The sequence below is a fragment of the Oncorhynchus masou genome, chromosome 12 (genome assembly GCF_036934945.1).
Source record: "Oncorhynchus masou masou isolate Uvic2021 chromosome 12, UVic_Omas_1.1, whole genome shotgun sequence".
Lineage (NCBI taxonomy): Eukaryota > Metazoa > Chordata > Actinopteri > Salmoniformes > Salmonidae > Oncorhynchus > Oncorhynchus masou.
Genome location: NC_088223.1, coordinates 92478620 through 92491492, shown reverse-complemented (window position 1 = coordinate 92491492; position 12873 = coordinate 92478620). Strand labels below are relative to the sequence as shown.

Here is a 12873-nt window from a genome sequence, read left to right as displayed (position 1 = left end):
AGGCTACCTTGCTGCCCATACACTCTAACCACTAGGCTACCTGCCTCCCCTACACTATAACCACTAGGCTACCTGCCCCCCCCCCCTACACTCTAACCACTAGGCTACCTGCCCCCCCCCTACACTCTAACCACTAGGCTACCTACCGCCCCTCCACTCTAACCACTAGGCTACCTACCGCCCCTCCACTCTAACCACTAGGCTACCTTGCCGCCCCATTATGAGTTGTACTAGATACTACATGCTAGCAAAGCACAAGAAACCGTTCCAGAGTGGAGAAATGGTCACAAAAGGAGCAGAATAACTGTTTGATGATTTCAAAAAATAAATAAGAAATAATTTCCACTATTAAAGAAATTCAGCTATCAAGAAATACTGTTACACGCTAAAACCATGATGGATGAGGACAAATGAGAGCGTGTTCTTTTCACTTCAATTTGATGAGGCGACAGACGTGATCTCAGTTGTGCAATTTTCATCAGAATGGTGTTTGATGATATGACTGCCAAAGAGGAACTGCTCACAATCATATCCTTGAAAGAAAAACTCGAGGGGAGGACATTTTTTGTGGCATTCAATGACTTCATTAATAGCACTCGGTTACCCATTTACAAACTTGTGGCCCATAACTACAGTTGAAGCATCAGCCATTATTGACCGCAGCAATGGGTTTATTGCCCTTTGAGGTGTGGCTTAGCAGAGTTACATTATAGATATAGATGTGTGGCTTAGCAGAGTTACATTATAGATATAGATGTGTGGCTTAGCAGAGTTACATTATAGATATAGATGTGTGGCTTAGCAGAGGTACATTATAGATATAGATGTGTGGCTTAGCAGAAGTACATTATAGATATAGATGTGTGGCTTAGCAGAGGTACATTATAGATATAGATGTGTGGCTTAGCAGAAGTACATTATAGATATAGATGTGTGGCTTAGCAGAGGTACATTATAGATATAGATGTGTGGCTTAGCAGAGTTACATTCCTGGAGAGATTTAATATGTTATTTGAAATCAAGGAGTTTCAAAAGATGCTGAATCCGAGCAGTTAGATTGAGCTTTTTTTTTTTGGGGGGGGGGGGGGGGTAACTGTTTGGCTGAATCAATTTAGAGTTGCAAGGAAAAGACAAATATATTGTTGAAATTAATAGTTTTTAAACAAAAATGTAAATTGCTCAATGGTCAGGGAAAAGCACCTGCACTTTGTGACTGTGGGCGATGCATTGAACAGGTGAACAATACGATACGTTGAACAACATTATCGCAGAATGACGCTTATAAGACCTGTGGGAACATTTATGTTCTTTCTGTTTGGTGTGGAAGTTGATGTTGACAAAATTCTAACAAAACATTGCGTCATTGTTTCACAGGGAGACATCAGCCGTCAATCGTTACATTTTGACTCTGGCAAAAGTGACCTCCAAATCGAATCGGGGGGGGGGGGGTTCAGGTGAACACTTTTGGAACCTTGTCGTGGAGGACAAATATCCAAAAAAGTTGCCATCTACTTGACAGCTACCTTTGTGAGTCAGACATGAAGATCATCAAGTCAAAATACCAGTCCACTCTAACAGATGATCACCTGGACGCCTGCTTGAGGCTAGCGATCAGTGGCTACAAGCCAGACCACGCTAAGCTAGCGGACAGCATGCAGTGCCAATCATCCAATCAACGAGGATACATTAAATATTGGCGGGGGGGTAGACCTCGTAAGGAACAAGGTGGAAAAGTATTTATATAAAATGTAACTAAAGTCTGGGCCCTAGACCCAGTCCAACTACCCCAACAGACCCAGTCCAACTACCCCAACAGACCCAGTCCAACTACCCCAACAGACCCAGTCCAACTACCCCAACTGACCCAGTCCAACTACCCCAACTGACCCAGTCCAACTACCCCAACAGACCCAGTCCAACTACCCCAACAGACCCAGTCCAACTACCCCAACAGACCCAGTCCAACTACCCCAACAGACCCTGTCCAACTACCCCAACAGACCCAGTCCAACTACCCCAACAGACCCAGTCCAACTACCCCAACTGACCCAGTCCAACTACCCCAACTGACCCAGTCCAACTACCCCAACAGACCCAGTCCAACTACCCCAACAGACCCAGTCCAACTACCCCAACAGATCCAGTCCAACTACCCCAACTGACCCTGTCCAACTACCCCAACAGACCCAGTCCAACTACCCCAACTGACCCAGTCCAACTACCCCAACAGACCCAGTCCAACTACCCCAACAGACCCAGTCCAACTACCCCAACAGACCCAGTCCAACTACCCCAACAGACCCAGTCCAACTACCCCAACTGACCCAGTCCAACTACCCCAACAGACCCAGTCCAACTACCCCAACAGACCCAGTCCAACTACCCCAACAGACCCAGTCCAACTACCCCAACAGACCCTGTCCAACTACCCAAACAGATCCACAGATGATGCAATCTCTATTGCACTCCACCCTGCCCTTTCCCACCTGGACAAAAAGAACACCTACATGAGAATGCTATTCATTGACTACAGCTCAGCGTTCAACACCATAGCGCCCTCAAAGATCGTCACTAAGCTAAGGACCCTGGGACTAAACACCTCCCTCTGCAACTGGATCCTGGACTTCCTGATGGGCCACCCCCAGATGTTAAGGATAGGTAACAACACATCTGTCACACTGATCCTCAACACGGTGGGCACCTCAGGAATGCTTGCGCAGTCCCCTCCTGTGCTGCATGTCCAAGCACGACTCCAACACCGTCATTAAGTTTGCCGATGACACAACAGTGGTTGCGCCACAAAAAAAGTTTTGCGATTATGCTGCGGTACTTAGAGGTCATTTGTGGTTTAGTACAGTACCCTGTGTCACCACTTCTTTGCTCCAGACCAGTGCAAGGAGGAGTTAGAGCACTGCTTTTGCTTTTGGGTCCTACTGTGTCTCTAACTGACAATAAATGGGCGACATAAACCAAAATAGAAATTTCAGTATTACTTACTAAAACTGTTGTTAGGTTTTTATTATTTTATTTTGCTCTGTTACTCCCGACCAGTCACGTTATACAGCGCCTGAGTGATGCGACGGTCTAAGCATAGCAGAGCAACCTGTGTTTTTCCAGATGCTGGTTCAATACGCAAACAGTAATTGCAAAAAAATGAAAAGATTTCAAAAGCTTGTCGTAATCTCAGAGTGCTGAAACCAACATGTGTATCCGTTAATCAAGAAGAATTGAACCATAGAGCGACTGGACCAAACATTTCCTCCATACATGATTAGCCTTGCTCACAGTAAACACTGACGATATTTGCGAACGAGTTAAAACAACAAGATAAACATTTTGTAGAAATTAAATACTGCATATAGGGGGGAACATGAACGCGCCAAGCCATTTATAAGGGGAATTAAATAATGCTCGTTCGAGACGGGAGTGAGTTCGCTTCGTCAAAATAAAATTACATTTATAGATTATATTTTAACACAAAAACGCCAACTCGTTAAACAAACCTTAACCATTTTATCTACTAAATCATATCACTTGACATGACATGGCCCAATGACATCTAAGTGCTTTTTTTTATTGACTTGATTTTTAAATTGTACTCACTTATAGGCATTTTGACTGATGTCCCTGAAAATCACCTTGTCCCAGTTGAATGTACAGTATAATCTACAGTAGTGGCCTACACCCGTCACTGTACAAATAAATGTTTCCATTGAGCTTCCCTCTCTCCAGAAGTATACACTCGTTCACTCTACTCAAGAAGGCATAAAGTATCGGATTGGCACAAGCATGGCTGGAGGGAGGTTCCATCCTAGTCCCATACTAACTTCTAACACACCCTCCCCCATATTCCTCACACCAGTCCGAGGGAGTGTACGTAGCCTAGTTCTTCTATTAACCCCCACAGATTAGTTAGTTATGTTAGCATCAAATTTGTTCGTGCTGGACTGGAACATAAACCTGCAGTGTTCCGTCCAATAGAGCAGGGCATTGTCTCCCCCTGCTGTCTGTCTGTGTGAACTGCACTCCCGAACTCTGTCCTCCACACTTAAAACAAAAAAGGGTTTCAAAAGTATTCTGCGGCTGTATAAACAGGTGAACCCTTTTTTCTTTTTTTTTGGGGGGGGGGGGGTTCCAGGTTAAACTCTTTTGGGTTCCATGTAGAACTCTCTGCGAAAATGGTTCTACATGGACCCAAAAGTGTTTCTTCAAAAGGGTTCTCATATGGGGACAGCTGAAGAACCCTTTTTGGTTCTAGATAGAAAGAAAAGTGCTACGTGTGTACTGATACAGTTATACCGCTAGAGGGCCGGTTTCCCAGACACAGATTAAACCTAGTCCAGGGTTAAAAATCATTATCCATAGAGATTCTCGACTGAACTCAATCAAATGAATTTATATAGCCCTTCTTACATCAGCTGATATATCAAAGTGCTGTACAGAAACCCAGCCTAAAACCCCAAACAGCAAGCAATGCAGAAGTGGAAGCACGGTGGCTAAGGAAAAACTCCCTAGAAAGGCCGGGAATCTAGGAAGAAACCTAAAGAGGAACCAGGCTCTTTAGTTCAGGACTAGGTTTACTGAGAACGACACAGTGATACATTCTTTATGTCAGACACGACGACCACAGATGTCAGAGATAAATCTTTCCCTCAGCTTCCCGCGAGCTGCTCTACCATGAAGGCCTGATTGGTGGAGTGCTGTAGAGATGGTTGTCCTTCTGGAAGGTTCTCCCATCTCCACAGAGGAACTCTAGAGCTCTGTCAGAGTGATCATCGGGTTCTTGGTCACCTCCCTGACCAGGGCCCTTCTCCCCCTGATTGCTCAGTTTAGACAACCAGCTCTAGGAAGAGTCTTGGTGGCTCCAAACTTCTTCCATTTAAGAATGATGGAGGCCAGTGTGTTCTTGGGGACCTTCAATGCTGCAGAAATGTTTTGGTACCCTTCTGTATATCTGTGCCTTGACACAATCCTGTCTCGGACCTCTACGGACAATTCCTTTGACCTCATGGCTTGGTTTTTGCTCTGACATAAACTGTCAACTGTGGGACCATATATAGACAGGTGTGTGCTTGCCAAATCATGTCCAAGCATTTGCATTTACCTCAAGTGGACTCCAATCAAGTTGTAGAAACATCTCAAGGATTATCAATGGAAACAGGATGCACCTGAGCTCAATTTTAAGTCTCAAAGTAAAGGGTCTGAATACTTACAGTTGAAGTCGGAAGTTTACATACACCTTAGCCAAATACATTTAAACTCAGTTTTCACTATTCCTGACATTTAACCCTTGTAAAAAATCCCCTGTTTTAGGTCAGTTAGGATCACCATTTTATTTTACTCGGAATGTGATGTTTGGAAAACAACCTCCCACTCAACGTCAACAAAACAAAGGAGATTATCGTGGACTCCAGGAAGCAGGAGCATCCCCTTATCCACATCGAAGGGGACAGCAGTTGAGAAGGTGGAAAGTTTTAAGCTCCTCGGCGTAAACATCACAGAGAAGGCTGAAGAAATTTGGCTGTCACCTAAAACCCTCACAAACTTTTACAGGTGCACAATTGAGAGCATCCTGTCGGGCTGTATCACTGCCTGGTATGGCAACTGTACCGCCCACAACTGTAAGGCTCTCCAGAGGGTGGTGTGATCTGCACAACACATCAACGGGGGCAAACTACCTTCCCTTCAGGACACCTACAGCACCGATGTCACAGGAAGGCCAAAAAGGAAGGCCAAGATCATTCACCCCGCTACCATCCAGAAGGCGAAGTCAGCACAGGTGCAACAAAGCTGGGACCAAAAGACTGAAAAACAGCTCATATCTCAAGGCCATCAGACTGTTAAACAGCCACCACTAACACAGAGAGGCTGCTGCCTACATACAGCCTCAAAATCATTGACCACTTTAATAAAGGGATTACTAGTCACTTTAATAATGTTTACATATCTTACATTACTCATCTCATATGTATATACTGTATTTTATACCATGTATTGCATCTTGCCTATGCCGCTCGGCCATCGCTCATCCATATTCTCATTCACCCCTTTAGATTTTAATAAATGGATCACTAGTCACTTTAAACAATGCCACTCTAAATAATGCCACTTTAATAATGTTTACATATCTTACATTAGTCATATCATATGTACACTGTATTTTATACCATCTACTGCATCTTGCCTATGCAGTTCGGTCATCGCTCATCCATTTATATTTATATGTACATATTCTTATTCCATCCCTTCAGATTTGTGTGTATTAGGTAGTTGTTGTGGAATTGTTAGATTACTTGTTAGATATTACTGCACTGTCAGAACTAGAAGAACAAGCATTTCGCTACACTCGCATTAACATCTGCTAACCACATGACTGTGACCAATAAAATGTGATTTAATTTGCTTGATCACTGGGTCTGATTGGTAAAGAAAGCTGCTTGTCATCCACATAGCAGTGAAACGGAATCATAACTGAGGATGATGTCACCAAGGGGAAACATACACAGGGATACATAGAGAACTAGGATAGAGAGAACTAGGATAGAGAGAACTAGGAGATAGAGAGAACTAGGAGATAGAGAGAACTAGGAGATAGAGAGAACTAGGAGATAGAGAGAACTAGGATAGAGAGAACTAGGATAGAGAGAACTAGGATAGAGAGAACTAGGAGATGGAGAACTAGGAGATAGAGAACTAGGAGATAGAGAACTAGGATAGAGCATTCAATGGCATTAGCAGTCATTACTGCCTGTTAATGACGCAGTTTGTGTGCTGTGAAGTAAGCGGAAGCCCAACAATTTGAAAAATAAGTTGTTGATACTAAGAAGTTTAGAGTTTGGTTTGTCAATTATTCAGTGAGTAAGGAGGGGGGGGGGGGTCTATGCTTTTTAAGAAGATGTTGGAGCAGAGCAGTTTTAAAATAGTCTGGAAAGGGACCAGACGTCAGGGAGACTTTAACAATAGACACAATGTTGGGGCCAACAGTAGACCTCTGAGTAGTCTAGTTGGGACCACGTCTAAGGGGCAGGTCTTCATGGTGAGCTACAGTATCAAGGAGAGACTCAAATGAGCAATAGGAAGCAGTAGACGGTCTCAGAATAGTTGCCTTGAAGTGCCCGCTGACCAGAAATACTGCTGTGGGTTGGCTACTGTCAATCTGGGATTCAATATGTCTATATTTTCTGTAAAGAATCGTGAAAACTGTTCAAATGGATCTGCGGATCGATAATATCACTATTAGAGGGGCACCAACAACACGATCAATTGTTTTAAAACAGAATGTTCAAGTTGTGTCCGTTTTCTGGGATCAAGGTAGAGGCGTAGTCCGCAACGTTGTGATTTCTCATCATATCCTCATAGAATAATTGACGTTTGCAGGCCTTCCGTTTACGTTCAGCCTTTCATAAGTTCACTTTTAAAAGCCCAAATGTGGTCATTTAACCAAGGTGAGACTTTAATACATCTGGAAGAAAAAGAAACGCACACCTATTTAGGCGAGGTGCTGGCTAGCGGAGTAGAAAACTTGAAAATAAAAGAGAGCCGCACACTCTAGGAGCTCAGATGCAAAAAAAGTAATTACCAACGTTTTGACAGCCAAGCTGTCTTCATCAGGGTATCAGAGACTTGAATACATGACATAAAAGCCATAAAACGGAAATTGTGAACAGTGGGACAGGACGACAGATGTTTACTTTGTCAGATCGAGGATTCGATCCGGCAACTTTTCGGTTACCGATCAAGTTCAAACAATGCAGCGATTACTCTGTGCAATAATCTATTTCTTATCTTTATAACAATGGGTATACATCTTGAAATGTAAATATTTCAACTTACCCCTCATTCGCTCACTTGCTGTGGTACAGCAACAGTTGCCGAAGACTAAAAATCTCCCCACCATCACCATCTGAAGGCTCGTCATCAGTGCTTAATTTGAGCCGGATCTTCTCCGTTTTGGACTGTTTTGTTCCGGAGCCTATTTGGTTTGAGCAACATTGTAACTTATATGTGAGGCCAACGCTTGGCTGTGTGAGAAGTGCGCCAGTATATCTTGCATAACAAAAATGAGTTCCACTTTCTATGATCTCTCTCCCTCTCTCTGCTCTGATAGACATCAGCTTGCAACTCTCATCTCTCCAGCGTTGCACTTCGTCACGTATTTCCTAATAGAACCGCGAGAAGGGTTCTGAGGGTTCTGCATCACCACTGATAAATGTAAATACATTTGCCAACGTTATATAATTACAGCTGTCTGTTCAGAAATAATTCAGAATAGCCTACACCACGATAAGGCCTTTTTTTTTAAATAGCGTAGCTGTGAATTGTATCCCATTAACAAGGAACAGCCTTAGGTCGGGAACGCTGTTCCATGTTATTGGGCTACAATCCATTGTTTTACAAAGTGAAACAAGAGAGGGAGGCTTTTGGCGCATCAGCCGTCACAAGCGAGTTAGCTGCGCGTCAGTGAAACTGGAAAGCATTTTTAGGACAAAGCGGTTTCGATGCCAGCTTCACTTAAGCAGTCTGGATGCCAGCTTCAGTTTAGTGGTCTCGATGCCAGCTTCAGTCCAGAAGTCTCGATGCCAGCTTCAGTCCAGCGGTCTCGATGCCAGCCAGCTTCAGTTCAGCGGTCTCGATGCCAGCTTCAGTTAAGTGGTGTCGATGCCAGCTTCAGTTCAGCGGTCTCGATGCCAGCTTCAGTCCAGCAGTCTTGATGCCAGCTTCAGTCCAGCGGTCTCGATGCCAGCTTCAGTTAAGTGGTCTCGATGCCAGCTTCAGTTCAGCGGTCTCGATGCCAGCTTCAGCCCAGCGGTCTCGATGCCAGCTTTAGTCCAGCGGTCTTGATGCCAGCTTCAGTCCAGCGGTCTCGATGCAAGCTTCAGTTAAGCGGTCTGGATGCCAGCTTCAGTTCAGCGGTCTCTATGCAAGCCATCTTCAGTTCAACAGTCTCGATGCCAGCTTCAGTCCAGCGGTCTCGATGCCAGCTTCAGTTAAGTTGTCTCGATGCCAGCTTCAGTTAAGCAGTCTCGATGCCAGCTTCAGTTCAGCGGTCTCAATGCCAGCTTCAGTCCAGCGGTCTTGATGCAAGCCATCTTCAGTTCAGCGGTCTCGATGCCAGCTTCAGTCCAGCGGTCTTGATGCCAGCTTCAGTCCAGCGGTCTCGATGCCAGCTTCAGTTAAGAGGTATCGATGCAAGCTTCAGTTAAGCGGTCTGGATGCCAGCTTCAGTCCAGCATTCTCGATGCAAGCCATCTTCAGTTCAGCGGTCTCGATGCCAGCTTCAGTTTAGCGGTCTCGATGCCAGCTTCAGTCGAGTGGACTCGATGCCAGCTTCAGTTCAGCGGTCTCGATGCCAGTTTCAGTCCAGTGGACTCGATGCCAGCTTCAGTTCAGCGGTCTCGATGCCAGCTTCAGTCGAGTGGACTCAATGCCAGCTTCAGTCCAGTGGACTCGATTCCAGCTTCAGATCAGCGGTCTGGATGCTAGCTTCAGTCCAGTGGTCTCGATGCAAGCTTCAGTTCAGCTGTCTTGATGCCAGCTTCAGTCTAGCGGTCTCGATGCCAGCCAGCTTCAGTTCAGCTGTCTCGATGTCAGCTTCAGTTCAGCTGTCTCGATGCAAGCTTCAGTTAAGCGTTCTCGATGCCAGCTTCAGTTCAGTGGTCTCGATGCCAGCTTCAGTTCAGCGGTCTCGATGCCAGCTTCAGTCCAGCGGTCTCGATGCCAGCTTCAGTTAAGAGGTCTCGATGCTAGCTTCAGTTAAGCGGTCTGGATGCCAGCTTCAGTCCAGCGTTCTCGATGCAAGCCAGCTTCACTTCAGCTGTCTCGATGCCAGCTTCAGTTAAGCGTTCTCGATGCCAGCTTCAGTTCAGTGGTCTCGATGCCAGCTTCAGTCCAGCGGTCTCGGTGCCAGCTTCAGTCCAGCGGTCTCGATGCCAGCTTCAGTCCAGTGGACTCGATGCCAGCTTCTGTCCAGTGGACTCGATGCCAGCTTCAGTCCAGTGGACTCGATGCCAGCTTCAGTCCAGCGATCTCGATGCCAGCTTCAGTCCAGTGGACTCGATTCCAGCTTCAGTTAAGCGGTCTCGATGCCAGCTTCAGTTCAGCGGTCTCGATGCCAGCTTCAGTTCAGCGGTCTCGATGCCAGCTTCAGTCCAGTGGACTCGATGCCAGCTTCAGTCCAGTGGGCTCGATGCCAGCTTCAGATCAGCGGTCTCGATGCCAGCTTCAGTTAAGTGGTCTCGATGCAAGCTTCAGTTAAGTGGTCTGGATGCCAGCTTCAGTCAAGCGGTCTCGATGCCAGCCAGCTTCAGTTCAGCTGTCTCGATGCCAGCTTCAGTTCAGCAGTCTCGATGCCTGCTTCAGTCCAGCGGTCTCGATGCCAACTTCAGTCAAGTGGTCTCGATGCCAGCTTCAGTCCAGTGGACTCGATGCCAGCTTCAGTCCAGCGGTCTCGATGCCAGCTTTAGTCAAGTGGTCTCGATTGAACTGTCTGTATTGTATCTGTCGCGATGTCACTAGCGATTAGATACTAACCTATCCACAGATCTAGGATCAGATTTCCCGAACCTTGTTCCTACCCATTGTTACATTTTAGTCATTTAGTAGATGCTGTTATCTATGGCGTCGTATAGTTAGTGCATTCATGTAACGATAGCTAGTTGGAACAAACATATCCGTCGCAGTAAAAACATTTTTCCTCAAAGTAGCTATCAGCAAAGTCGGCGCTAATACGGGGAAAAGTCACGTCCGAGTGTTTGTTCACGAATTGTACATTGATTTGATATTATGCATAAGCATTAGATACTTTTTTTTTTTTCTCTCTCTCTCTCTCTCTCTCTCTCTCTCTCTATGTGTGTTTGCCTTTTGATAAACAATCATTAAATAACAGTGTCCATCCACTAGATGGAGGCAGCGAGCTGCTATGAACATTGTCCTCCATCTCTCCCTTTGAGGCACTTTTAATTTAACCTTTATTTAACTAGGCAAGTCAGTTAAGAACAAATTCTTATTTTCAATGATAGCCTAGGAATAGTGGTTTAACTGCCTGTTCAGGGGCAGAACAACAGATTTGTACCTTGTCAGCTCGGGGATTCAAACTTGCAACTTTTCGCTTACGAGTCCAACGCTCTAACCACTTGGCTACCCTGCCGCCCCAAATGTTGCCTTCAATGACAGATCTGAGATCAGATTTCATTATCTATATTCCTAATTATGGGCATGGAATGTTACCATCCAACCAACCATCCAGGGTAATCTTCACCGCTCTGATATTAACCCTTTTGTTTCCTCATATCTCTCAGGACATTATTGTTGAACCTTTTCCACCTGCACCCGATTGATTGTTTAAACGGGTAAAAATGAACAGGACATAAAATAATCATTGATTCAAATCAATAAAAAATAAAAGTACAAAATAATGTCACAGTGAAATATACATACAGTGCAAAATAAATGTTTGTGTCTGCAATGAGTGGATCGGGTGTCATTGTGGATGTTACCGATGTTCAGTGGTGTAAAGTACTTAAGTAAAAATACTTTAAAGTACTACTTCAGTAAAAAGACTTTAAAGTACTACTTCAGTAAAAATACTACTGCCCCTGATCTGGTGGACTCACTAAACAGAGAACCTCCCTGGTCATCTCTACTGCCTCTGATCTGGTGGACTCACTAAACAGAGAACCTCCCTGGTCATCCCTACTGCCTCTGATCTGGAGGACTCACTAAACAGAGAACCTCCCTGGTTGTCCCTACTGCCTCTGATCTGGAGGACTCACTTATCAAGAGCACATCCCTGGTCATCCCTACTGCCTCTGATCTGGTGGACTCACTAAACAGAGAACACCCCTGGTCATCCCTACTAGCCTCTGATCTGGTGGACTCACTAAACAGAGAACATCCCTGGTCATCTCTACTGCCTCTGATCTGGAGGACTCACTAAACAGTGAACCTCCCTGGTTGTCCCTACTGCCTCTGATCTGGAGGACTCACTTATCAAGAGCACATCCCTGGTCATCCCTACTGCCCCTGATCTGGAGGACTCACTAAACAGAGAACATCCCTGGTCATCCCTACTAGCCTTTGATCTGGAGGACTCACTAAACAGAGAACCTCCCTGGTCATCCCTACTGCCCCTGATATGGTGGACTCACTAAACAGAGAACATCCCTGGTCATCCCTACTAGCCTCTGATCTGGAGGACTCACTAAACAGAGAACCTCCCTGGTCATCCCTACTGCCTCTGATCTGGAGGACTCACTAAACAGAGAACCTCCCTTGTCATCCCTACTGCCTCTGATCTGGAGGACTCACTAAACAGAGAACCTCCCTGGTCATCCCTACTGCCTCTGATCTGGAGGACTCACTAAACACAGAACCTCCCTGGTCATCCCTACTGCCTCTGATCTGGCAGACTCATTAAAAACAAATGCTTTGTTTGAGGCCGGACTTGAACCCGACAGAACATCTCTGGAGAGACTTGAAAATAGCTGTGCAGCGATGCTCCCCATCCAACCTGACAGAGCATGAGAGGATCTGCAGAGAAGAATGGGAGAAACTCCACAAATACAGGTGTGCCAAGCTTGTAGCCAAAGGTGCTTCAACAAAGGACTGAGTAAAGGGTCTGAATACTTATGTAAATTTGATTTTTCAGGTTTTTTTTTCATACATTTGAAAAAATGTCTAAATACCTGTTTTTGCTTTGTCATTATGTGGTATTGTTATGTCATTATGTGGTATTGTGATGTCGTTATGTGGTATTGGGATGTCATTATGTGGTATTGGGATGTCATTATGTGGTATTGTGATGTCATTATGTGGTATTGGGATGTCATTATGTGGTATTGTGATGTCATTATGTGGTATAGGGATGTCATTATG

General features: G+C 45.2%; 1 protein-coding gene across 2 annotated transcripts in view; it reads right to left on the bottom strand.

Moving 5' to 3' along the window:
* The window catches only part of LOC135551074 (globoside alpha-1,3-N-acetylgalactosaminyltransferase 1-like), a 39089-nt gene extending 30939 nt beyond the window's left edge, over positions 1-8150 (bottom strand). Inside the window, exon 1 of one of the 2 annotated variants that reach the window (XM_064982466.1) lies at positions 7834-8150. In XM_064982466.1, the coding sequence (XP_064838538.1) occupies positions 7834-7918 (85 nt within the window). In that variant the 5' untranslated portion in view covers positions 7919-8150. Of the gene's footprint in view, positions 1-3603; positions 3912-7833 lie in introns of those variants that run through there. The other variant, XM_064982467.1, reaches the window with a different exon arrangement.
* Positions 8151-12873: the final 4723 nt, after the last annotated feature.